General features: G+C 38.5%; 1 protein-coding gene across 4 annotated transcripts in view; it reads left to right on the top strand.

Moving 5' to 3' along the window:
- Positions 1 to 27937, top strand: part of CNTN4 (contactin 4) — a 998936-nt gene that overhangs the window by 900740 nt on the left and 70259 nt on the right. For all 4 annotated transcript variants that reach the window (XM_025375521.1, XM_025375525.1, XM_025375524.1 and 1 more), the window contains one exon: positions 22720 to 22847. In XM_025375521.1, the coding sequence (XP_025231306.1) occupies positions 22720 to 22847 (128 nt within the window). The remainder of the gene's footprint in view (positions 1 to 22719; positions 22848 to 27937) is intronic.

Here is a 27937-nt window from a genome sequence, read left to right as displayed (position 1 = left end):
GTCGCACAACTAGAAATTTAACCATGTTTCTCATTCCACAAACTGCAGTTGTTCCCCCTTCACATCATCTGTCTGGACCACATTCACCCACTCATTCACAGTAAATTTAACTGTGCATCCATCACGCCCTACTCGAGGGGCTGAAGATACAGCAGTGAATGAGAAAAAGCTCTTACCAGGTTTTCTGATGTGTAAATGGAATGATTGGCCCTTCCCAACTCCAGTGGTCTGTGATTCTGTCACAGTGTGCCATGTTTAAAAAATGAAATTATAGAATTAAGGCATTATCTTGGGAATCATTTTCTACTTGTGTGCTCTCAGAATCAATAAACTTACATTCAGCTGATCATCACCATCATACAAAACTTCCTCCCGCATTCTTTGTCTCATTGCAGACGAGCATGTCTGAGCCTTATTTCACACTATCCAATCAATACTTAATTCTCCTCCTAAGTTGTGTTGTTTTGTGCTCCTCCTGGCCACTGCTGCCTTAGTTCAGGTTTTCTCTTGTCTAGTCTGGTGGTGTCTAGTAGCACTTTTTCTGGTGATGGAAATATTCTATGTCTGCGCTAATCCAATACAGTAGCCACTTGCCATATGTGGGCATCGAGCACCTGAAAGGGGACCAATGCAACTGAGGAAGAGACATTTTAATTATTCTTAATTTTAACCTAAGTTTAAGTAGCCCCATTTGCTTAGCCATCTCTTGGACAGCATGTGCCTGGACGCTTGCAAGAACTTTTCTGCCTGGTTTCCACTGGCTTCTTCTTATACCCAAATTGATTTTCTTCATTCATTCACCAGCATGATCTTTCCAAAATGCAAATCTGATGGTATCACTCCCATGCCTTAGGTTCTCATCCTAGGATAAAGTCTTTGCTTCCTACGTGACTGGCAAGGGTCTTTGTGACCTGACCCCTTTCTGAACCTGCCAGCCCCCTTTCTGCCTCACAGTTAATGCTCTGACAATGAGCTACCACCTTTTCCACATGTTGTCACATATCCCTTAAGAATCAGTTCATCTCCTTGAAAAATTTTCATTGATTCATCCCCATCCAGAATCTCTGTTATGTTTTCAGGATACTCTATAGATACATATATCATTTCAGGTAACCACATTATTTTATCTGTCTCATATTTATTGGTGGTGATAGTGGAAATTCACCAGACTGTGAATTTCTTAAAGGGAAGGATTATTTCCAATTCATCTTTATTGACTGAGACATTACCATAGGTAGTGAGCACTATTAGCCACTGAATGAATCGGAGATGAAAAGAAGGAGAGAGGGAAGAAAGGAAGGGGGGATTAAACCCGTTTGTATCAAATTTTAAAAATAAATATTGGCTGTTAACTGTTTGGGAATCTCAATTTTTCAGTTAACTTTATTTTTTTTTTACCATTGATAGCTAGTATAAACCTCAGTTAGACATATCTGGATTTTTGGAGGAGTGGGGGATAGGTTTCCTATAAACAATTGATCATTTGAATTTAGTTTCAGTTGTACAAAATAAAAGGCATTCCAGCACAGAAAGACAAATTTTGCACGTTCTCACCCACATGTAGAAGCTAAAAATTAAAACAATTGAACTCATGGAGACAGAAAGTAGAATAATAATTACCAGAAGGAGGGAGGGGTAGAAAAGGGGTGATGGTTAATGGATACAAAAATATAGTTAGACAGAATGAAGAAAATCTATTATTCAATAACACAATGGGGTGACTATAGTCAACAATAATTTATTGCATATTTTAAAATAACTAAAAGGACCAAATTTGAATGTTCCTAATACAGAGAAATGATAAATGAGGTTATGGATACCTCAGTTACCCTGATGGGATCATTACACATTATATGCCTGTATCAAAATGTCACATGTATCCCATAAATATATATGCCTATTATGTACCCATAATTAAATACACATTTTAATGAAGAAAGAATAAATAGAAGGCATTGAATCTTCTCTACATAGACAGATTATTTTAATCAGCCAAGTTATGTTTCTTTTTGCTAAAATGTCTGAATTTTGACTATATTGACTGGTGGACTTTCAAAGCCATAAGACACTTAAGTTCAGCCATATCGTAACTGCCCAATGGGTTCACTCTGCCTGCTGCCTACACAGAGCAGATTTATCAAGACAGGGGAATTGCAATAGAGAAAGAGTAATTCATTCAGAGCTGTCTATGTAGGAGACAGGAGTTTTACTATTACTCAAATCATTCTCCCCGAGCATTGGGGTATCAGAGTTTTTAAGGATAATTTGGTGGGTCGGTGGGGAGTGGGGGCATGAGTAAGGAGTTCTGATTGGTTGAGTTGGAGAGGAACACATAGGAAGTCGTAGCTGTCTTCTTGGACTGAGTGAGTTCCTGGGTGGGGTCTATAAAATCAGATGAGCCAGTTTATTGATCTGGGTGGAGCCAGCTGATCCATTGAGTGCAGGGTGTGCAAAATGTCTCAAGCACTGGTCTTGGATTTTATAATAGTAATATTATCCCCAAGAGCAGTTTAGGGAGGGCAGAATCTTGTAGCCTCTGGCCTCATGACTCCTAAACCATAATTTCTAATCTTGTAGGCTAATTTGTTAGCCTACAAAGGCAGTCTAATCCCCAATCAAGAATGGGGTTTGTTGTGGGAAAGGGCTATTGTCTTTGTTTTAAACTATAAACTATAAACTGAGTTCCTCCCAAAGTTAGTTTCCATCCCAGTGCCCAGGAGTGAACAAGGACAGCTTGGAGGTTAGAAGCAAGATGGAGCTGTTTAGGTCAGATCTCTTTTCACTGTCTCAGTTATAATTCTGCAATGGCAGTTTCAATATCATTTTTCAGAGGAAGAAACTATACAACTTACCCATGATTAATCAGTAAATTAGTGGTGAATTCAGTAGAAACTGGTGTGTGTATGGACACATTCTCAAAGTCTAAATCTGGAAAGAAAGGCATTTTGTTTTTCAAATACCTACTTCAGAGGAGTTTTGTTTGCTTTTTTTTTTTTTTAACTGACAAGGATTTTGGTTGAGATTTTACTTAAAATGAAAGTGACAAAGTTGTGCTGCCTTTTGTACTTCATGCTGTGCCAGTTAAAAGTGGGGTGGGTCATCTGTCTATGAACCATGACCATTTTCAGTTGAAAGTTAGGGAAGTCTGCCTTATCTCAAAAGCCCTTGCCTTTGGGTTTCTGTTCAGATGGTATCAGCTGGAACAAACAAGCTGAGATTGCATTTGCTGTTTTCTGTGCTAATCTCAAGAACAGTTCCAAAACTGGTTTGTCAGCAGCTGAATGGAGCACAGAATCTGTGGGCATGACCATATTTCTCCTCACAAGAAAAATCACTTTTTAAGTTTCTTGGAAGTTGATTACAATGTGCTTTTTGCTCCCTCCTCAAAAGTAAATATCGGAATCTATCATTTTCTGCTTTGGATGTATGCCTAAACAACCAAAGAAGCGCATCAAAACCAAGGAAAAAAATGTAGAAAGGCCAACCTAAATGTATACAGGGTATAATCCCTCCACAGACTATAGCTACACAGACAAAGTGAGATGAAGAACTTGGCAGTTATCTGGATGGTTTTTCCCAGTTTAGTTGATGCAGTTGACCGTCCAGAGTTCCTCTTGTTAAGTAATGTTTTGCCTGAATTTTCTGAAAAACAGAAATAGCACTAAAGATGAATCCTGAACTCTGAATAATTGTGTTATAAGTGAGAAAAAACTTTTTGTGCTCAGCCACTAAAAGGAAAGTCACAAGAAGAGTCCTCCTCTACCACCACCACCACCACCACCAGAGCAAACTTGTTTACAGCCTCTCTGAGTCATTACTGTGCTAGGTTTTGAACACAGACAGCAAAAGGACTATGAGCTTATATACTGGTGAGGAGAAAGTCAAGGTGGTGGACAGTTATAATCAGGATGGGCACCCATGTTGACCCCCTTCTTCTGATGTTTCAGCCATCTGATGCATCATCTGTGGACACACAGATATTGTTTCCTCTGTATACACTGTCTCACAAGGGACACTGTGTTCATCACAACTCTTCAGGTTGCAGATGACTAAAATCCAACTCAAACTGGCTTATCAGGCATTTTTGACAACTTTATTGAAGTATAATTTACATTCCATAAAATTCACTCATTTTTAGTGTACAACGCAATGATTTTTAGTAAATGTACTAAGTTTTGCAACTGTCACCATCATCTCATTCTACATTATTTTCATAATATTTCAAAGGGAATCTACTGGCTCACATATCTGAAAATTTCAGGGTTTGCTGTATGTGCTAAGGGAATATCACCAAGACTTGATTTCTGTTGGTTTCATTCTCAGTCAAGCCATTCCCTGATGAAATGATGAATGACCCCTAGCGGATTATCTACCATTTTAGTAACCCCAGCACAAAACATATACCTCTTTTCCAGTTTTTTGAACAGATGTCTTAGGATGACACACATTTATCGTGATTGGCCTAGACTAGGTCACGTGTCCACTCCTGAACCAATCACTTTAACCAAGAGTGTGCGATGCTTTGTCATTGGCCGTGCCTATGTCACATGAACACCCCAGCAGCCAGAGAATGGTGTTACAGCCACCCAAAGTACATGGTCTATAGTCTGAAAGTGAGGAGACATGATTTCCCAAAGGAAAATTGGGATTATTGTTATTGTTATTACTAGACAAAGAGAAATGGATGCTGGGCAGACAATACAATAGATGTCCAATCCACAGGAAAATTGTGATCAGAGTGATGTTGCTTCTTTCCTTTAGAATCCCCTGTAGTGGTAATCACAGAGTCTTTTATATAGCAAGTACTCACAAAATATCTGTGGATTGATCATTTTAGGCTAAAATATAGAACAGACCAACAATGACAGACTTTTGCTTTCTTATTTTATTGTTGGGGAAGGCTAAAAAAAATTAGGAATATCATTAAAATTATTAAAAACTAATAAATTGGGGCTTGTCTGAGAGGCCACATGGGAGCATGATAGTGAGAGAACAGCTGGATGGGTGTCAGAACTCAAAAGCAGATTGCAGTCAGACTCTTCCCCTGTGTAGGGCATTAAATACGTATATATACACCCACACACACATACAGTTGATCCTTGAACAACTAAGGGGTTAGGAATACCAACCTTCTGCCCAGAAAGAAATTCACATATAACTTTTGACTCCCCACAACCTTAACTACCCATAGCATACTGTTTTTGTTTCTGTTGTTGCTGTTGGTTTAAGAGAGACAGTCTTGCTCTGTCACCCAGGCTAGAGTGCAGCAGCATAATCATAGCTCATTTTAACCTCTAACTCCTGGGCTCAGGTGATCCTCTAGCCTCACCTTCCCAAATAATTGGGACTACAAGTACATGCCCCCACACCCAGCTGATTCTTTCATATTTTTTGTAGAAACAGGGTCTAGCTATGTTGCCCAGGCTAGTCTCAAACTCCTAGGGTTGAGTGATCTTACTGCCTCAGCTTCCCAAAGCACTAGAATTATAGGCATGAGCCACTGCACCCGGACTAATAGGCCACTGTTGACTAGAAAGCCTTAATGATAACACAAACAGTTTATAAACACTTTTATAAAAATTAAGACAATCTCATTCTGTTGCCCATGCTAGAGTGGTACAGTAGCTTGATCCCAGCTCACTGCAGCCTTGACCTCCTGGGTTCAAGCAATCCTCCCACCTCAGCCTCCCAGGTTGTTAGGACTACAGGTGCACACCACTATACCTGGCTAATTTTTGTATTTTTTGCATAGATGGGGTTTCACAATGTGCTCAGTCTGGTCTCAAACACCTGGGCTCAAGTAATCCACCCACCTCAGTGTCTCAAAGTGCTGGGATTACAAGCATGAATCAACATGCCCAGCCAATTAACACATATTTTGTATGTTATATGGATTATATGCAGTATCCTGTATTATTTTTTGTTTTTTTGAGACCGAGTCTCACACCGTTGCCCAGGCTGGAGTGCAGTGGCGTGGTTTTGGCTTATTGCAGCCTCTGCCTCCTGGGTTCAAGTGATTCTCCTGCCTCAGCCTCCCGAGTAGCTGGGATTACAGGCGCCCACCACCATGCCCGGCTAATTTTGTATTTTTAATAGAGACAGGGTTTCACCATGTTAACCAGGCTGGTCTCAAACTCCTGACCTCAGGTAATCTTCCCGTCTTGGCCTCCCAAAGTGCTGGGATTACAGGTCTGAGCCACCGTGCCCAGCCTATGCTGTGTTCTTACAATAAAGAAAAAAAAGTTATTAAGAAAATCATAAGGAAGAGAAAAATATATTTCCTGTTTGTTAAGTGGAAGTGCATCATCATACAGGTCCTTATCCTCATCCTCCTCAAGTTGAGTAGGCTGAGGTAGAAGAAAATGTGTGTATTTTAGGATTTGCACAGTTCAGACCCATGTAGTTCAAACCCATGTTGTTCAAGGGTCAACTGTATATCTATCTAGATAGATAGATAGATAGATAGATAACCTTTCTTATTGCTCTTTCATCAGAAGAGTAATGCTAGTGAGTGATCTGAAATTCAGTGGTGTACCATAAACTGGCAAGAAACCTAGCAAATTGTAATTTATATTCACAAAACACTTTTTTCAAACTATGCAAATCTTTACATCTAACAGAAAAACAATAAACAGAATTCTAGAACCTTTGGAATAAATAATTCACTAGCAATAGATATGTTAAAGTATATTGTTTATAGAAAGGACCAGAGTTGAAAATTGTGAAGGAACAGCCTGTATTTTAAAGGTAAATTTTATGCCATTTTTCCTAAAAGGAATATGGTTCACAGCAAATTTTAGATCCATAAAAACTTTATCTTCTAGTGACTTTTAAGGTTCTCTTTCTTGACAGGAACTTCAAGAATGGCAAGATATTTCTTTCTTTCACTTAACTGAAATGTGACTATGAAGATGCTGTAAAAATTTGCAAACTAGGTTGTAAATAGCAGCAATGAAAGCATTAACTCTCATAGCCACATTTCCAGAAGTGCACTTTACATTATGCTGGAGATAGATATTAAGAAATAAACCTGAATGCTTATATAAAAAGTCCAGCCTCCTATTTTCCAAGCACAGTGGTATAATTGCAACTCTAATTTATGGCGCATACTTCGTAGGATTGCTGAGTAGTTATACAGGCCTCCCGATGTTTTATATTCTTTTCAACTTTGTTTCCCTCTGCTATGTGACCACTACAAAGCGAGTACCCCTAAATCACTTATTATTCAGGTTACCTAATTTTTAAGAAAATGAATTTGCTATTAACATCATTTTCTTATATAGCACTGTAACTCATAAATGTTAAAAATCATTCTGCTCCTTAATTTTCCAGCTAACTCATACACACACACACACACACTCCTACATATACACATACAGACACACACACTCAAAGATTCTAATAAATTCCTGATATTTACCCAATGTACACATGTCTAACAGTTCTGCATGACTTGATCTGAAATATTGGACACTTCAACAGTGCAACAAAGCATGATTCGTTAGGGATAATACTAACCAATCTCATTTTTAAACTGATTACAGGGATCCAATGTGAATAATTTGCTGCTGTGGATTATTTGGAAACAGTTGTAGCATATTTTGTTTGTTGCTTGAGGTTATCAATGTTTTCAGAACACTATCTTCCTTTCATAGTTCTTTTGAGTTTAATATTTATACAAAAGCCCAGTTTACCAGATTTTTCAGTAAATGTAGTGTGCTGATTATTAGAGGAGGATTTGCCAGAAAACTCCTTTACATATACATAGTGCAAGTATCTTCAGATATTATCCTCTTCTTTGCTTTAAGTAGGTCAGGTTCACAATGAACCGTTCTCCTCAAACCCCTCCCCTTCATATCCTTATCAAATTCCCTTTATCACTGTCGCATCTAAATTACAACCTTCTACTTTTCCACCAAGACACTTTTAATAATAAGAGCTTCCTGCTCCTTTCTCAAGCTCTTCTCTTTTTCGGTCATCAACTTCCCCTTGGAATTAGGAAAAGGTCCTTGCAGATTTGGGCTATTAAATAGGAGAGGACTCATATATCAAGTCCTTAAATGTTCTGTCATCATGAGAATTATTTATTGGAACCCATTACCTGTGCGACTTCACAGTTCTTTTTAGATGGTTTGTCTGAAAAGAATAAAGGCTTTTCCTTGAAATGAAATCACTTTCTTTGCTATCTAAGGAAGAAAATAGTTGAGTCTAATCATTAAGAAATGAGAGGAGGATTGCTGCAAGGACTTGAGTTGATCATGGAAATTTCCCCTATGCAAAACAGATCTGAAGGTACAGAAAACATAAAAATAATATCCCTGGGAAGAGAACACCCAAGTATTAACGCCAGCTCATAGCAGGCTTTATTGAGCTTAACAGAAAAAGTAAATACAGCTGACATACCCTCAAGACTAAACTTTTTGGTATCATCTCTGTTTATCCCAGACAGTGATTTCTCTATTCAGTTTTGTGATGTGGAGATTCTTCTGAAGGCCTGGAAGTGTTCAAAACCATTGTGCATAGCCTCGTTTTGGGGGAGAATGTTATAATTTGCCTCCAAATCCTAAGTAATCTGTGACCTCTACCCACACATCAAGAAAGGTTAGAAATCAGTCCTAATCCCAGGAATTGTCATCATTGTCTCTAAAGACTAAATGAATTTTAATCCAATAATCAACATATTTAATGTGTGCCTGTTTGTATATAAAGGACTGTGTAAAATGATAGGGAGACCAAGAGATGAATACGACCTGGGATTTGAGTTCTGGAAATCATTTGGGTAAATGCTGTGATGATATATTCAGGCAGTATAACATCAATGCCACGTTGAGTAGATTCGGCAGCTTTGGAAGGTTGTGAATTGGCCATTATGCAATTTGCCCAACACAGTTTATACTTATTCTTACCATTGTAAGAGGAAGTTGATCATGGGAGAATGGTTGAAATAGATGTGTGTTTCACAAGGTACAAGACTGGCACTTCTCCAAGTACTCAGATCATCTCGGACGGTACACAGTATACAGACACTAAAAAGCACTGAGCAACATAGTTCTCTTAACACTCCTTCTGAGAGTATCAAGGGGAAACTCATGATTGGTCCTAGCATGTCTGAACACTTTTGAAATCCTCACTAATCCCTCTTTTACCAAAAAAAAAAAAAAAAAAAAAAAGTAGTTCCTAGGCTGAGAATCCTGGGAGACGAGTTTACCTAGCTAGAATATAATACCTTTGGTGTGTTTTTACCACATTTATTTTTTATGATTACCACTATTTATGGCAAGTGGATACTGGTTTCCATGTATCATAGCAACATCAAGTTTCCTTTATTCTTTAATTTTGAACTCTGAGCCATTTAAAAAATATTGTGACTATTGGTTATTAGAATGATGCTAAAAATAACAACAGAAATGATCATTGCAGCTAACAATTACTAGTTGTTTACCATGCATCATCACAGTTATAAATGTTTCACAGGAATTTTACATTTAACCTTCTCGCAAAAAAACCTATGAAATTGAGGTGCTCATTAATTATGACCCCCATTTTAGAGATGGCAGTCTGGAGCCCAGAGACGCTGAGACTCCCAAGTCACATGTCTAGCAGATAGAGAGGCAAAGATTTCAGCTCTCTGGTAGTACATGAATAGGGCCGAAATGGAGACATGTCAGGAGTTCAGGAAAGCTTAGAATGGATGACTGTTGGTGATACTGAGTTTCTGTGCTTCCCAGAAGGCAAAGATGCAGCAGCTTTAGGGGGCAGGGAGAGACCTTGGAGATTTTAAGTGAACCTTGACAGTGGTGTTCTATCGTGATAAGTGAATGGACTAGTAGATTCCACTTTAGTTTTCTCTCTTAGAAATATTATAAAGTTCTGGTATAAGGGGTTGAAGCAAATAAAGCATGATCCTGAAATCACCAAAGAGTTGCGAATTGGGTGCACAATTAAAACATTTTTTGTTTCTGGCATGGCCAATATTGCTATTTGTCTTGTAGAAATCTCTTCTCCTTACTACATTATATAATCTATATAGTGGGCCCCCCTTTCTAATTAATAATTAATATTGTCTTCCAGGCATTTTAGTTACCAAGTGGTAAAGGAAGCTTCTGTGATTTCAACTTCAAGTTATTTTTCACATATTCTTTACTTTTGCTTCTGCTTTCAGACACATTAAAAGGGACACAGATTTCTCAATATTAGGAAAAGCTATTTCGACAAGTAAAATTAGAAAGCAAACAGAAAAAAAAGAGAGAACTATTTAATTATAACCAAAGATCTAATGGCAAATTTAAAGAAAATCTCTTAAATGCGGTTACCTTTTTTACTTCTCATTTTCTTTCTTTCCTATACCCTCCAACACTGTAGGATGGCAGGGTAGGAAGGGTACAGGCTGTATAGTGAGCCCTGAGCTCAAAACTCCACTCTATTTCTTATAAATTACATTGACCTTGGATGTTTTAATTTGTTTCTCTGGATTTCATTTTTCTTAACTGAAAAATTAGGATAATGATACTCCTCAGAATTGTGCAGATTAAATGAGATAATAAATTCAAGCATCCAACAGCACCCAATAGGATGTTGTAGGTGCTTAATAAACTTCTTAAGCATCTCCATGTGCCCAACACTCAACTTAGTATATTTACAGTTTTCCTCTGGGTCTCTTGGTCCATTTCTGTCCATGTCTTCTTTATTTCTAATTATTTCTAGAGACAGCTGCACTTTGTTATTAAACTATTCTTTTACAAGCTACTCTACTGTCCTGATTTTGTTATATAAAACTTCCTGAGTGCCTTATATATTTTAATAAGTTTTTTCTCATTATAAAAGTTATATTACTTATTATGATGCTTTGGTAAAAGTATATGGAAGTATAGAAAATAACAAATAATATTGCTTTAAATAATATTACTTTCCTGTCCTTACCCCCATTCATCCTCACAATGCCTTATGGAATTATGTTGAAATTGTCTCAGGTCCTAAATTCTCAGAAGAAAGGAATTTTAAATCTTATATGAATGGAAACATGGAGGGATCTCGCATCAATTAAATATAGCAATTTAAGAAACAAATTTTAGACAAAATGACATCCAAACATGTCCTTTACTTTATTTCCTTTTCCCAAAGACATGGTGTTTTCAGTGTTATATGTTTACCATGTGAATAAATAAAATCACAAAATCTTACCAGCCCAAGAAAAGTATTTCTCATGTTCATCATGCACTGTGTCACAAAGAATAATTAAAATTAACTCTGTGATCTTTAATACTCATCCAGACCCAGGCAGAGAGTTATTTCCAGGTTATTTTAAAGGGCTTTCAAACTGTTGTTCAGAGGAAGTTAAACCTGGATCAAACCAGGTTAAACAAACACAAGTTTATTTTTTCTTTTGAGCAATGCTGCAGACAAGGGCAATAGGGTCTGAACGAAGCTTGTTCTTCAGGTGGCCTGAAATGCACAGGTTGTTCAGCGGTTTATTAAACCCAAATCTTACAACGGAAAGCAAATTATCTCTAAGGGAACTTTGTCACCAGGGTGTCTGTTCAATAGTGATGTCTGTTGCTATCACAGAGACTACACAGAAAGATCAATGACAGGTTTGCCTGAAATTACCCCTGGAGTAGATGTCTCTCTATTGACCTACATTTAAATTTGTTATCCAAAATACCTTTTTTTTCATAAGGTGGGGAGCAAAGCCATCTTCTAGGGGTCTCAATTGACTCTTTATGAATTGCACATTACCACAAAACAATATCTCTTTCTTTCTGTAATTCAAAATAATTCATTCCTTCCCATCATGCTGAGAATTTCCACGTATCTTTTGAAATCAAGTGTGTAAGCTTGGGCAAATTTCAGTTAAAAGTTAAAATACCTTTTGAATTTTATTAAAAGAGATAGCCAAGGAAATTCAGACCAAAACAAGTCTTTTTTTTTTTTTTTTTTTTTTTTCTTTTCAGAGAAAAGTCTTGGTGTTATTTGCTATCAGGTAGGTCTGTAGCATACAGCCTACCCATGCCAATAGGCTTTTCTAATTTCTCAACTGGCACAAAGCCAGGGACCCCTGTACTGCATCCATATGTCAGCTCTTGCGGTCACAGGCTAATTCTCCTGTTGATAGGTTGAATATATGAATCTTTATCCTTGTCTCTTCATTGCCACCTCTCCACTCCTTCCACATTGTGACTATTTCTTGGGCATTGTATTCCACAATTATGCTGTATTGCTGTCGCCTCAAGGGCGAGTAAAGACAATGCCTTTCTCATAAGCAGTTCAACTTCCAGGCAGAACAGCTTAGAAAACCATAGGTTGCCATTTTGGTATAGACCCTCCCCTGTCTAATTTTGGTTATAATTTTAATACTAAAGTAACTATTTGTTGCTTGACCAGAGTAACAAGAAAAATATCAAATGGGAGATGTAGTTTAATCCAATCAACAAACTGGGTTAATTACAGAAGAAATTAAAATTGCAGGCAGGCCCTAATCTTTTTTTTTCCTACTGGACTTTTATTCTTTTGTACATTACCCATTACTACCCCCAAACTGTCTTTTATACTCCTCATTTGATTGTTGCTGTATCACCGAGAGAGCAATAATTGCAAGTCTCTGTTAGCTGCTGTTGGGGAAAGACCAAGCCTTCCATAGGCTGGAAGGAGGCTGAGCAGTGGGCATGGGAGGTGGTGCCAGGCCCACAGAAGCAGAACCCCTCCTCCGTGTCACTCCCTCTGCCCCTGTCTAAGGGCTTCAAACAAAGGTTAACAGCCTTTGGGGGTTTTCTCTCTTGATACCTGTTACAGGTTAAACAGTGTCCCTGTAAAAATCATATTCACCCAGAGTCTCAAAATGTGACCTTATTTGGGGCCTTTGCAGATGTAATCAAGTTAAGATGAGGTCATACTGGATTGCATAGGCCCTAATCCAATGACTGATGTCCTTATATAAGGAGAGGGAAATTTGGATACAGAGGGAAGACAGCGTAAAGAGACACACATCCGCACCATGTGATGATGGAAACAGAGATTGAAGTGATGCCTCTGCAAGACATGGAACACCAAAAAAAAAAGGGCCAACAGCCACCAGAAGCTGAGAGAGAACCAAAGGTTTCTCCCACAGAGCCTGTAGCAGCAACCAACCTGGCCAATACCTTCATGTCAGACTGCCATCCTCCACCACTTCCAGAGTATAAATCTTTATTGTTGTAAAGCACCTGGTTTGCGGTGTGTTGCTATGGCAGCCATAGGAAGCTACTACCACACCACACCCATTGTCCCCTCCCACTCCATTGCTCTGTTCTCTCTGTCCAGTATGTCTGGAGTGGAAACATTGAAGAGGGGGTAGATCATGTCCTTATAACCACAGGCTAACCTAAATCACTGCCCCATGTACTCAGGCACATGCTGCTGCTAGTTTAAAGTCAGGGTTCACAGTCTCCAAGGCCTGCAGGGGCCTGGTAGGAACATTAAAGAGAGGTTCAAGCCAGGAATGGATGGGAGCTAGAAAGCCCAAGATCAGGCTGCTGCCCGTCTCCTCCAGCCTATTGGTGCCCTGAGGGGATATGTTGCCAGTATTGCGCTATCTTCCCCTATGTCACAATTAGCCAGGAATGGGCTTTTATATGAAATCACACAATTATTCGATTTTTATTTTAATTGTGTAGAAAAAGCAAGTACATCTGTGGCTGTGAAGTTCCTCTGGTCTATTAACGAGGCGCTCGCTGACACATGCCCAATTCTGTCCTGTCTTATGATGTACGAGAGACCTTTGGTTGGGGGATGCCTGTCTAACCACCCTCATGCTAGGGCATCGCTGATGGCGCCTGGGGTCAGCAGTCTTTCCTTCCTGGAGCCAGGCCTCCTGTGACAGCTCTGCCATCCTCCACTCTGCCATCCTTCAAGTTTGCTTGAGCTGAGAAGTAGTCTTAACGAAATGTAAGTTAGTCGCTCACCCCTTGCAGAGTTCAATTAACAAGAGTGAGGTCTGATATAAAGAAAGTGATTTATTCCAAAGCTGGCTTGAGGGAAGAAATACAGGTGTCCTGCCTTAAGTGTACCACTTCACTTTTGGAACAGAAAGCGGGTACTTTGAAAAGGTAGAGGAGGAAGCAAGCAAAACAGGTGATACTCTAGTGCCTTATCTACTAGGTGATCGAGCTTGTGACTGCTGGCACCTTCGTGGACAGGACTAGGCTGCAAACTCACCAGGTGGGAAGGAGTTTCATATCTCTTGAGGCAGTCTCCTGGTGGGAGGGAGTTTTGTAAAATTGAGGCAGCCTCCCGGTGGGTGAAAGTTTCTTTCTGGAGCGCCTAAGCACATAGTTGATGAACTTGCCCTGTAGGGAGTGTCTGGTGAAGGGGAGGTAAAAGGCTGTATTTGCATTTCTAAAGGGCTAAGTAGGAAGTGGGGGACCAGGGGAATGAGAAAAAAAGAGAGAGAGAAAAATAATTAAACCATCTTAGAGAAATGGGGCTACTTGGTGACAGTAGCAATAATTATTTTAACTATGTCTGGGATTTTGTAATAAATTTTAGCTCTTCAGGAGTCTAGCCTCCCTTGTAATGTGTAAATCTGTTGTTTCACTTTCAGGCTTTCAACTTTCAAACATGTTTTCTAGAACTGATCATGTATAAAAGAGAGTAGAAGCCTCTTAAGGCCCTTTGAGTTTTTTTTTTTTTTTTTAATTGCACATAATTTTAAGTGAGCTACTTTATTCTTGATCTAACAATAATAAAGATGATTTAAAATTTAACAAAACAGTTTGTCACTTTTTTGTGTATTATGTTTGTTGAAAGGAAATGATCACTGCATAATTTCTTTCTCTGCAGAAGGGGAGAAGTGGTTTTCTAAGTTGTATTCTAAAGGGATTTATTTCTAAGGAAGTGTTTCAGTGTGACTTAAAGGCAAGCAAGGATATGCTGTCTCCCTCTACAGCAGTTAGGCTTCCTGCTGAACTGCTCAGAAAAATCATAGGTCTCCATTTGGGGATAATCCTCCTCTTCTGGGTGATAGAGTGAAGTTGGCAGCTTTTATCATATGTTACTAAAGCCCCCCCAAAAGAAAAGATCAGCATTTTTAAAGGTCCTGTGTCCCCAGACTGGTTTTGATTTATAGGACTGACAATGTCAACTCTTCAATGGCTGCAACCCAGAGCCTCATATGAAGAAAGAGAGATTCAGTTTATCTCATGAGTCCAGATTTGTTCCTATCCTCTGTGGATCCAAAATCTCCAAATGACAGTGAGGGAACAACTGCTTCTCTCTGCTCTAGGTAATTTACTGTGTTGTGAATTAGATGACCTCTTTTCATGTAGGGAAAATTAAGTCTTGTGTCACGTCTTTATTTTTACTACTTGCTCCTTTATCATCTTTGACTTTTCTCTGTTACCATCAATAATTTAAAAAGGGCCCACAGGTAGGTCAGGACTAACCTATTCTAAGCCAAGAACAGATGTACATTTTCAATTCTTTTTATCTTACTCCATCACTATTCATAAGTATTAGGAGGAGCTCAAAGTTCAATATCACCCTAATAGCTACAAGTCAGTCAGTAGTCTAAATTGAGGAAACCAAGATGAGATGGACCATAAAGGAAACTTTGAAATCTCATCCCGAAACAAACATGAAAATAAAGCTATTGAAGCTGCGTTGTTATCTGAGGTAATACCCGACGTTTGACATCTCATGCCAAGAAAATTAAGGACACGGACACACACAAGGAGTGAGTTTAGAGTCGAAGTGTAATAGGCAAAAGAAAGAGAAAGGAGAACAGCTCCCTCTCTTGCAAGAGAGAGGAACGTCCAAATGGGACTTCCGGCTTGTGTTGGAGAACATCGGATTTTATAGACAGGCTTGAGGAGGCGGTATCTGATTTACACAGGGCCCAAAGATTGGTTAGACCAGGTGTGACGTTTACATAACTCGTGGGGAAGCTGGCTGGCCCACCCTAATATTATGCAAATGAGGTCTTTGCCTGGCCAGCACCACCTTGTTGTCTACTTCTTGCTGTACACGTGGCTGGCAAAGAGAAGGGAAGATGCAGCCACTATTTTAAACATGCCTAGTCCCAGGTAGTCTTTTCCTATTGGCACAGCTGCCAGCATTCACCCATAAAAGCTTCAAGCTTGCTTGTCTATGTCTGCAGCTCGATTTTACAAGCTGCTCTTTGTTAGAAAAGAAAATGATTTGGGGGCTGCTTTTCATTAAAAGGAAAACCTTACCGAGGACTCCCCTACCCTCACTATCTGCCTAAATAATTTCTCCTTAACTCCTATATCACTATCCTTGGACTGGGTTTAGGTACTATATTCATATAAAAAAAAGAATGTAATGTTAGTAGAAAAACCATTTTTCTAAGTTGGTAGAGGATCCAAATTGAAAGGAAGAAAATATCTAAGTATTTATATTGAGTTGCATTTCAAAATTTCCTTGAGCTAGCCAAATTTGTACCACAAGGGCAAATGCTAGCTTTATAGCTTATTTCTGGCTTATAAAAATCCCATAAAACATTGGCCGGGTGTGGTGGCTCACTCCTGGAGTTTGAGCACTTTGGGAGGCTGAGGCCCTCAGATCACTTGAGGTCAGAAGTTTGAGACCAGCCTGGCCTACATGGTGAAACCCCATCTCTACTAAAAATATAAAATATTAGCTAGACGTGGGGGTACACGCCTAGCTACTAGGGAGGCTGAGGCAAGAGAATCGCATGTACCTGGGAGGTGGAGGTTGCAGTGAGCCAAGACCGTGCCACTGCACTCCAGCCTGGGTGACACAGCAAGACTCTGTCCAAAAAAAAAAAATCCCATAAAACACATTAAAAGCAGCAGGTCAGATTGTATACTTAGCCTTTATATGCAGAAAGATATAGCCAAAATTATGTGATACAGCTGTGTATGAAGAAATATCAGGTACTTTTTTTTGATATTCAGAGCTGTGTGGTTTTTCTTGCATTACAGATAGCATTCATCAATCTTCTACCAAAAAGTTCTGTCGAGGCAGTTATCACAGAATCATCATCAGAATCCATTCCCTCCATTCTACTTTTACTACCACTGTCACGTGAACAAGTTCAGTAATTTCTTGGAAAGACTGTACTTTTCCTGTTGTAAGGGCTGAAAACCCAGTTTCTAATATCTTAAATTATTGGCTTATATGACTGAGGCATCCAAGGTGTTGACTTCCACCACAGACAGAAATGGGCTCAAAAATGTCATAAGGTCTCTGTTTCTCTTTCTCTCTCTCTCTTTCTCTTGGGCTCTGTTTGTCTTTGCTTGGCTTCCTTAAGGCATGCTTTGTCTATATGGTAGGCAAAATAATTGCCAACAATTCTAGATTCCCATCTTCCAAATTTAACAATCCCAGCAGAAAGAAATTGTTTTCTCAAAGAGCTCCTGGTTTTGATGGCATGGTTCTACACCAATCACTACAGACAAAAGAATAGGGTCTCCTGACTGGCCAGCTCTGGGTCCCTGCCCATCTTTATACCTAGATAGTTTGTGAAACAGCTTTACCATTGAAAAGAGTAATGCTCATTTTACTGTGCACTTATAGAAATGTGTATGTTATCGTATAGAACACACTGGCATTATTTCTAGATATATAATTATCAAAAGTAATGACTTATTATGAGCTTCTTGAGAACAGAAACAATAATTTCACATCACTAAAAAATAGCACAAAGCCTAGTATATAGGAGGTATTTAGTAAAGAACTATGAATAAATGAGTTCAATATATCATCCCCCTTCTGTGTCTATTTGGTGTCACCCATATGCTTTGTGAGGCATCATAATGTGTTGTAGGACTTCAGAGTGGCAGAACTACTCAGCAGTTGTCTTAGCCTTGACAGAATCCTTTGTAATTGCTTGAAACAATGGGTCCAGGAAGGCACAGAGCTTTACTTAATAGAACATATGACTAACCCTGGTCTATTCATGACATATGAATAGACTGTCTCACTGACATATGCCCAGGTACCTGTCCTGCCTGGTGCATTTTACGTGTCAGGCATCATTCTAAGCACTGCACATATTTACAACAACTCTATGAGATATATATGGTTACTTTTATTATCCCATTTTTACAAACAAGGAAACTGAGTTACAGAGAGATTAACTTTCCCAAAGTCACACAACTCCTAAGCAGTAGAAGCATGATTTGAGCCTAGACAGTTTAGTTCCAGAGTTTGTGTTCTTAGTTACTACACTGTATTGCTTATATAAAGAAGTGGTTGAGTTTCTCAAAAGAATAGTTTATCAAACTTCACATTACCCCCACATTTGGATAATAGTAAGAATAAGTGGTCACAGCAATATGATGTGATTTAATGAAGGCTACTGAAAATTACCCCTTCTACCCTCACTGTCCTTCTCTCATCTGGAGTTCTAAAAGAGTTAGGCTCTTACCTCTTCGCAAATAACAATGGGAGAGTTAAGACCCTAAACCAATATCAGGCACTGAAATCTTTAAAATTAATAATAAAACAGTTTATAAAATTATTTTGTAATTTCACAAGGCCCATAGGAAATTGGACAGGGAAACTCTGAGGACAAGGGGCAAAGAGAGCCTTGTACTAAGACTGTTAAAAGCTAGCTGGGTTTTATGCAGTGCCAATACCAAAAGTAGGAAGCAGGGATGGAAATGATGGTGGGGAAAACATTTGAAGAGTGTGGAGCACTTTAAGTTATGAAATTTTCAACTATCTTATCTCATTATAGAAGGGATTTTAAAAACTGAATTACACTAGCCGTTCTCAGCTGGGGTGATTTTGACCCCCAGGGTATCTTTGACAATCTCTGGAGACATTTTTGATTGTCATGACTTGGGGAAGGGTTAGAGCTATGGGAGTCCAGTGGGTACAGGCCAAGGATGCTGCCCATTATCCCCCCTAGGACAAATAATTGTTCCGTCCAAAATGTCGTCAGTGCCAAGGTTGGGAAACTGTCTCAGAGCTTGCATGAGTAACTTGGCAATGCTATATACTTGACAAGTTTCAGAGTCAAGGCTAGAATCCAAGTCATCTGATGACAAATCCTTTACTTGTTTCCGTATTCATTTCCTTCAGCATGTCAGAGTTTGATACAGGCGATGGCTTCAGGGTTTTGGAATGGTCATGATACTATTTTTAATGGTATAAGTTATGAATAGGTGTTTTTGCTTTTAAAGAGTCATCTCACCCCTCAGAATATTTAATATGCTCCAAGCCAGTGTTACCTCATGGAAGATAAGCCCATACATAAAACACAAATGTCACCTTACATATTTAATTCTCATATGCCAGCATTTCACAATTTCTAGCAAATTATTTTATAAATGGAATGTGACTAACTCCTTTAAAGCTATTTTTGTTATTATTGAGGTAATTAAGATTTGTTCTCCACTCTGTTTTTGTCAGTGCATCTGCTTCTTGGCAAATGAGGTATCAGATGGTCTTTATTGAGCAACTGTTATATGCGTATCTGTGATGTGAGTGAACAAAAGGCCTTCTTGTCTGTGTCTTTTTTTTTAGCCAGAGTTTTGATTTAGCTTATGCTAAATTACTTTTTAATTGTAGCTTTGAGACATTTTATTATAAGAAGTTGGTAGTCATCTATGTAAACTAATAAGAACTTAAAATTCATCATACATTTACTTATTTTTTTTACCTTGATATTCTAGTAAATGTTTAGCTTCATAAATTTTGGCTGCTATGTAAGAACATTCTCCTTTATCTGAGTGATGTGATTTAAGAGAGTAATTTGTTTATGAGCATCACTTGTTCTTTCTTTATTGGCAGGAGGTCTTGCACCTCTGCTTCTTATTTTGTCACTTTGCGTTCAGACATCTCTGTAATAGCCATCATTGAGGGCAGATTTCAGTAGACTTTGAAAAACTTGTTTTACCTGAGGCTCCATATGCTTCCTGGTTTGCAAAATATAATGACCCGCAAATCCTTCAACAGCAATGGTTAGGCCTAACAGTTACCACCTCACTGGCCATGGCTCCAGCTCGGCTCCCTTGCCTCCACCAGGAAAGGAGCATGGGTCACCCCAGCCCAAAGGCCAAGGCCTCCAATGCCAGGCCTCTACCAGAAAGCAACATAGGCACCGCCAGCAGGTACAAACTGCCCAACCACAAGTGCTCTCATGCCCTGTCTGCATCTTGTACCTTGATTTGGGATGACTCAGTTAATTTGCGTATTGATTTCAAATTGTCAGAAATAACAGTCAAAATACAAAAATAAGGCTGATTTAATTACTACGTTAAAAGAAAATATATTAAGATGATGTTGTCCAGTGTTTCCTATATATACAAATGACCAAATAAGATAGCACGTTTTTTTTTTTTTTTTTTTTTGAGATAGGTTCTCACTCTGTCTCCTAGGATGGAGTGTAGTGGTGCCATCTTGGCTCACTGCAACCTCCACCTCCTAGATTCAAGCCACCCTCCCACGTCAGCCCCCCAAGTAGTTGGGACTGTAGGCACAAGCCAGCACACCTAGCTAACTTTTGCATTTTTTGTAGAGACAGGGTTTTGCCATGTTGCCCAGGCTGGTCTCAAACTCCTGAGCTCAAATGATCCTCCTGCCTCAGCCCCCCAAATTGCTAGAATTACAGGCGTGAGCCACCACACCCAGCCTACCAAACACAATTTTAAAGATGAAAGAGAACCACTGCCTAGTAAATATCAGGAAACATCTAGGAATCTTGCTGACCCTATCTTACCTAATTCTTGCTATCAGTCTATAAGATGGACATTGTTAGTTCTATTTCATAGAAGAAGAAGTAAAAACTGAGAAAGTTAAGTAAGTTGCCTTTAGTGGTACAGCTAGAAATGACAGCACTGGAATGTGAACTCCCACCCCTCTGATTCCAAAATTCTTTGTAGAGTTCTTCTGCCTTCATACCCTCTCATCAGATTGAGTCATAGATCTGGACCAGGTCTTCGGGAAGACTGTAGCTTCTCCATCCAGAAAAGCCTCCACAAAAGTATATGCAGCATTCGTAACCCAGTGCATTTACATCTTCACCTGTGTTTTTAAAATGCTTACTCAAAAGTTCTATGAAGTGAGGCTCTGCCCATCCTAGACCCCTTGTTTCAGAGATTTGGAAGGACTCTGTTAAGTCTAGCACTAGTGCCCAAGTAGTTCAACCACTCTGAATTCATACAACATATTATCGATTTTTCCCTTAGATTATTTATTTATTCATGTATTCACTCAGCCACTTAAGAAATATTTCTAGTATCTACTACATGCCATCCTGTGTACTAGACCCAGGAGGTTCAGTCGTAAGACGAACACCATCCGTGCCCTCAGAGATGCTACCATTCCATGTGATAAGACAACTAACAAGCAAACAAATAAAATTTCCAGATTGAATTTAGTGGGAAGAAATAAAGTGGCTGCAGGAAAACAAGGAGACAGGGAGACCCACTGTAAACAGTGAGTTGGGAAAGATCTATAAGGAAAAACTGCCTCTACGCTGAGATCCTGAAGGTGAGAAGGTGACAGCTATGTCCAGATACACGGAAGGGTGTTCAAAGCTGGCAGAACAGCAAGTGCAAAGGCCCTGAAGTGGGAAGGGTTTCTAATACTCTAGGAATATGCAGAAGGCCAGTGTGACTAGAGTTCATTGAAGAGTAGAGATTAGAACAAAATAGTAAGCAAGAGAGGCTTTTTATAAAGCTGTATCCATTAAGCTTTATAATAAGGCTGCAGCAAGAAAAGTTTTCAGAATGCAATGGCAGAGCTAAGGACATAGCTTTAAGCCAGGAGAGTGATATAATCCGGTTTAAATTTTAAAAGATCATCTGGCCACTGACTGAAGAATGGATCTGATGGACAAGAGTAGAAATAGGCAGACCAATTAGGAGGCTGTTTTGATGGACTAGGTGAGAAGGAGGGAGTGGAAGAGATGGAAAGATGTAGGCAGATTTGAAATAAAAGAGAAATTTAACAAACATTTACCTTGAATGAGCTATCTGTGTACGTTTTTTATTTCTCTGACAAGCCTCTAAGCCAAGCTGTCTGTCTTACTCATCTTTGTATTTTCCTACTTCTCTTCTGGTAGTCACGTTGAAAACAGAGTTCTTTAAAATTCTTCCTCTTCCAGATTTTGCATCTGTCAACAAAAACATTTTCTTCCCTGCAGAAAGTAGATGTTTGTCCCTAATTGTGGGGCCTGAGGTTTGCTGTCCACATTTGCTATTCTGCCAAAGTCACACTGAGTTGTGGAATATTTTAATTTTTTTTAAGTTCAGTTTTTACATCTCATTAAAAATGTATTGGCTGACATATTTCAGAAATAAATATGTTAATAATACCTCATTTAATTTAAGGCTCTCATTTAGAAAAAAACACTTTCAATGAAAAGACTTAAATTGATTTATCAAGGGATTTTTTTCTTATTCCTCATTAGCAGTTATAAGACTAATGGTGATCTACCATAAGCCTTCCCTTTGCCTAATGTGGTTAGAGCTACCAAATAGAAATTGTCACAACCTATCGAATATTTATAATGGTTATTCCAACTGGCTGTTGAGACCATTTTAGCAAGAAAAGAATTAAAAACTCTAAACAAGTCACATATCTCAATTTTGTTTATGTATACGTAGACAAATACCCTAAATAAAGATGAGGCTGTCAAATAATGTAGCAATGATTTATGCTTTGAACAATGACAGAATAACAGAAAAAAAAAATGCAATAAGTCATATGAGATAAATTTCACCATTTTTGGTTCATTTACTTTGATTTCAGAATTACCGTTTCTGAAGATGGAAACCTCAGAATCATCAACGTTACTAAATCAGATGCTGGGAGTTATACCTGTATAGCCACTAACCATTTTGGAACTGCGAGCAGTACTGGAAACTTGGTAGTGAAAGGTAATGGCTAACCCAAAGAATTCAAGTATTAATATATGTGTCCTCATGTCTAATAATGTAATCTATAGAAGTGGCATCATTCATATTAATATATACAGATATCACTGTATTGTTAAATTAATTCATCACAGCAAACATGATATGATTAATAATTCTTAGAAAACTGCTGGTAATGAATATGACTGAAAGACTATCTTATTTCAGAATCATCCAATACAATTTTGAGAATTATAGCCATTGTATCTATTATAGTATTATAACTAATGTTATCTTCAATCCTTTAATTAAATTTCTTTCAAGTCTCTATAGATTTGAAATTCATGTCTAGGAACACTATTCCAACAAATTAAAAACTCAAGACTCATGTACTATTTTTAGCAAACGTTGCTTAAACAATGACATTGGTAATTTTTAAGATAGCTGTCCCGTTTATTCAGAGATATGGATATGGCTTATTATACTAATAAAAGGCTTTGATCACCTCTGTGCTTTGCCTTAGTCACTCAGCGAACCTTGTCAGTTTTAAGGAAATAAAATTCCCATATACCATAGCCTGAGTGATTTATAATTTTTGTAGCAGAAAGTCCTTTATGCTGTTAGCAAAGCACACGAGTGAAACTATTTCAATATTAGCTTCATGGCACAGGCTGGAAGTGCTAAGTAACCACTGAAAAGGAGAAAATCTTAATTTACATTTCATTTGCATTTCTTTCACTTTATATATTGCCCTGTCATAGGATTTTTGAGTTGAAGGGAACTTGGCAATGATTTGACTGAAGAAGATGAGGCTCACGTTGGTGGTTCTCTCAAGGTCACGAGTAGCTGAAGGAGACCTGAACCCAGATCCTGATTCTGAGTTCTTCTTGGTTCTTTATCCTGCACCAGGAAATTTTTTTACCCATTCTTCCTGTTTCTGAGTAATTTATACAGATGAGTCATATCATATTATTTCCTTCTTGCCCATTTGTAGCTCCCTTTGTGAGGATAGATAAAGGCAAATAAAAATATCAAAAAAATTGCCTTTAATTTAAAGAAGAAAACTACAGATTACCTAATTGTGTATTTTAGGGTCTTTAAAAGTTGGAAATGTACTACTCTTTCGGGAAGTCTTTTTATCATTAACATACTTGACGATGCAGATAGAAAATTGGAAGTCCAAGAGTTAGAACTAAATATGTTTAGATTGATTCCAACTATTTCAGTCTATTAATTACTTCCTCAGAGCACTAGCATCAGTGTGTGACTGACTGCTTGTTCACTGTGTTTCATGGGCAAAGGAAAAAGAGGTTAGATAATATTTGTAAAGCACAGTTCTAGCTAGAGGTCTTTGCTAATGTATGACTGTTTTGGCTAAAGGAAGCTTAGTAATCATTTAGGACCAAGAGAGATCTCAATGTTTCAGAGCTGGTTAGACACAGAGCTAGGATCTGTTATAGATTATTTGTGAGTTATGGAGATACAAGAGAATATTAGGTTGACATCTTAAAATCATAGTTAAAAGGCAGGGATTCCAGTCAGAGTGAGCTGGGTTTGAATCTCATTTCTACCACTTACTAGCTCTTAGACAAGACAATTAGCCTGTGTGGGGATAATAGCAGTGCCAATCTCATGGAGTTGCTTTGATAACTGTGAAAATTCATGTTAAGTGATTAGTGTGGTGCCTGGCACCTAGGAAATATTAATAGTTGTTTTGTTTATAAACGTATTTTCATAAAATGAGGTTGTTTTGATGACTGTGGTAATCCATGCTAAGCGATTAACAGGGTATCTGGCACCTAAGAAATATTAGTATTTGTTTTGTTGTTTATATATTTTTAAATGGTATGCATGTATTCTAAATCATGCTGAAATGAACATTTATGACGTTTCCACCCAAATAGAATAATTAGCAAAGAGAAGTGAGCCTCATATTGTTAAAAGTAGGGTATTTTCACAGGTAGGAAAAAGGTATGTTCTGTATTTTATTATCATCCTTCATATAAATATTGACTTCCTTGGCTCTCCCAAGAGTTGGCAGAAAGGAGAGGCCTCTATTTCCCATCAGAGTTCATATCCCAGTGACACCACAAGCCCCAGGACAAAACCATTCCCAACGAACTATGCAGTTCCCTGCTGCTCATCTTGCACTGAATCATGGTGCACAGCCTACAGATATATCAGGGATGAAATATGTTATGGTTGCCTCATTTTTGTGTGGTTATAAATATTGCTAAAATAGTAACTTCTACCTATTCTAACAAACAAAATAATTTATTTCTTGCCTTCTAGTAACATGCAAACAGCTATTCACCCAAATAAGTATAGGATATAGTTTTAGGCAGTTTACAGTTACAATTTTTTTAAATTTTGGTAACTATTTGTTTCTTTCAAGGTATAATAGGAGAACACTGGTTTTCCATTAATGGCAATTAATGGAAATACAACAGTATTTCAAAATGAATTAAAGAATGAGTCAGTACAAAGAAAAGTACTAAATATGCATTGTTATAGGAGGATATGCAAAAAATCATGAAGATGGTATATGTGAATGTCTAAAACTAGGAAACATGACTTGAGGACAATTTCCAGAAGCGTTTTAGTGGATTTATAGATGCAGAATTAGTATGTCCTGCCTATGCTAGCCACATGATTTGCTGAAACAGGCACAACACTTTAAAAACTGAAATTTCCTAATAGGTGACAGAAAGAGGAAGGACTGAGGCAGGAAGAGCCTGACCCAGCACGAAAAGAGGAAGGCAGCGATGTGTAGGTATGGTTAAGGGATGATGTGCCCAGGTAGCCTGATTGACAGGTAGAATTCATGTGTTTCCAAGCAGAGTTATTTCTGGTAGTGGCTCCTGGTTCTGAGCTGCAGTTAGTTTCTCCACAGAGGTCCTCTGATTCTTATAATCTTCTTCTAGGTGAGGTGGGGGAAAAAAGCTTTATTTGGCCAATATGTTCACGGGAGTTAACAATCCTGTTACTTTAGATAAGGTCAGAAGAGATTTGGGAGATCATTTATCTCCCAGTGTGGTTGGTTCTGACTCCCATTAGCATTAATGGGAAGTATGTGCGTCTGCAGAGGGGACATCCACACTGCTAGGTCTCCGAGAAGGACATTAACATAAACTGAGAAATATGATTTTAAAATCTGCCCCATAAAGCACGATATAGGCAGAGAAAACCATTCTGAACTCCACATGAACTGTGCCAAGTCCTGAATCCCACATCAAAATGCTTGAGCCCTACACCTTTAATGCAAATGTAACAGCTTAGCCCGAAATATGACTGAGCGCTGTATTTTAATTCAATTTTGAGATCTACAAAGGGACTAATTTATCAGAGACGGTGTTCTCTAACCTTAAAATGTGCTTGTATTCATTCCGATTTCTTCATGTGTCTGGGATTAAAACACCGTGAAGGTCAGGCATCAGAACACATCTTTTCTAACCTTTTTACAATAGTTCTATCATTAACCGTGATTTTAAAATCCAATTCTCTTTCTCCCTACCCTTGCCCCCATGTTTTGGAGAGAGGCTGAAGATAGCGTCAAACACAGGGTCAGCAAGTACGGGAGGAGAGGGAGGCGGCGCCATCTATTCCACCAGATACAGGAGGTTTAGAATAAACCTCTGACAAGCAATCATCACATGGCTAAATATTCAGATTCTGCATGAGCAGGCTTCTAAACTGCAGAATTCTGACAGGTGCCCAGGGGGCTCTTGATTATCATCCCATCATCTGAATTCCTAAATTTTACTGATTTTATTTTTCAGGCTAGTTATAATATACTTGGGATTTGGTTTTCTGTTTCATTTTAAGCAAGAACAGTTAGTTCTTAAGTCAAACCCTCAAATCCTAACAGAAAGCATAATGTTTGACCTTTAAACAAAAATGTGGTTTTGTGATCATTGACATCGTTAAGAACTATATGGAGGGCAGGGTACATTTATATGCAATATTGTACTTACTAAATCATGTTTATCTGTACGGCAGAGTTAAAGGGGTGGTGGTGGGTGGGGATTTTGCGTGACACAGTGCCTCTGCTCTACAGGTTTCATAGGACAGATATTTTTAAGTAGCAGGCCTAGAGAAGAACAACTTAGAGTATTTGTTTGGATGCAGTTCAACAAGATAACTATGTTAATAGCAACCCTCACTCCTACTGATCATCTCCAGGACTCGAAATGTAGGGCATGAAGCTGTGGATGCTGTTACCGTAGTCATCTTGCTGAACTACATCTAAACTGACCTTGAGCAATTTTGCAACTGGTAGTTTCAGACTATACTTTGGGAAACACTGTCCTACACCAAAGAACTTTGTACATGCATGCCACCTAGCAAGTGAAAGTTCACTAGAGTACATGTTAGAAATGCAGATATCCTGGGCCTCACTTCTACCCTAACAAAACTAACTCTCTAGGGAGGAGGCCTGGAAAAACTTACATTTAAAATAGATGCCCTAATTGATCCTTACACACATCAGAGTTTGAGAACATTGTATTTTCAGGGGTTTCAAACTATGCCCTATGGGCCAAATCCATACCTGTTTTAATATACCCCAGGGGCTAAGCTAAGCATGGTTTTCACATGTTAGCTGGTTGAGAAAAAAATCAAAAGAACAATAATATTTTTGGGTGTGAAACTTTTATGAAATTCATCTTGTATGTTTAGTAGAGACGAGGTTTCATCATGTTGGTCAAGGCTGGTTTCAAACTCCTGACCTCAGATGATCTGCCCGTCTCAGTCTCTCAAAGTGCTGGGATTACAGGTGTGAGCCACTGCACCCCCGACCCCCGAGACCGTGTAATATGTAAGTACCTATATAATATCCTAAACTTTGCCACTTCTGCAAAACCTTAAATGTTTACTATTAAGTCCTTCACAGAAAAAAAAAAAAAAATACTTATCCTTTCTTTGATAACTTTTTCTCTTCCTCAGATCTTCAAATTTCTGTCCAAGGTATAGTCTGGCCAAGCTATACACAACTTTTCTTTTACCTCTGCTGATCTTGCATGCTGGAAATTTCCACATGTCCTTGAGTCGGATTATTAGCTGGAATTAGTATGGAGTTTTCTTTCCCAGGACCTTAGTGTCACCCCAGTATCCAA

Source organism: Theropithecus gelada, chromosome 2, assembly GCF_003255815.1.
Source record: "Theropithecus gelada isolate Dixy chromosome 2, Tgel_1.0, whole genome shotgun sequence".
NCBI lineage: Eukaryota > Metazoa > Chordata > Mammalia > Primates > Cercopithecidae > Theropithecus > Theropithecus gelada.
This window is presented reverse-complemented; position numbering and strand designations above follow the sequence as displayed.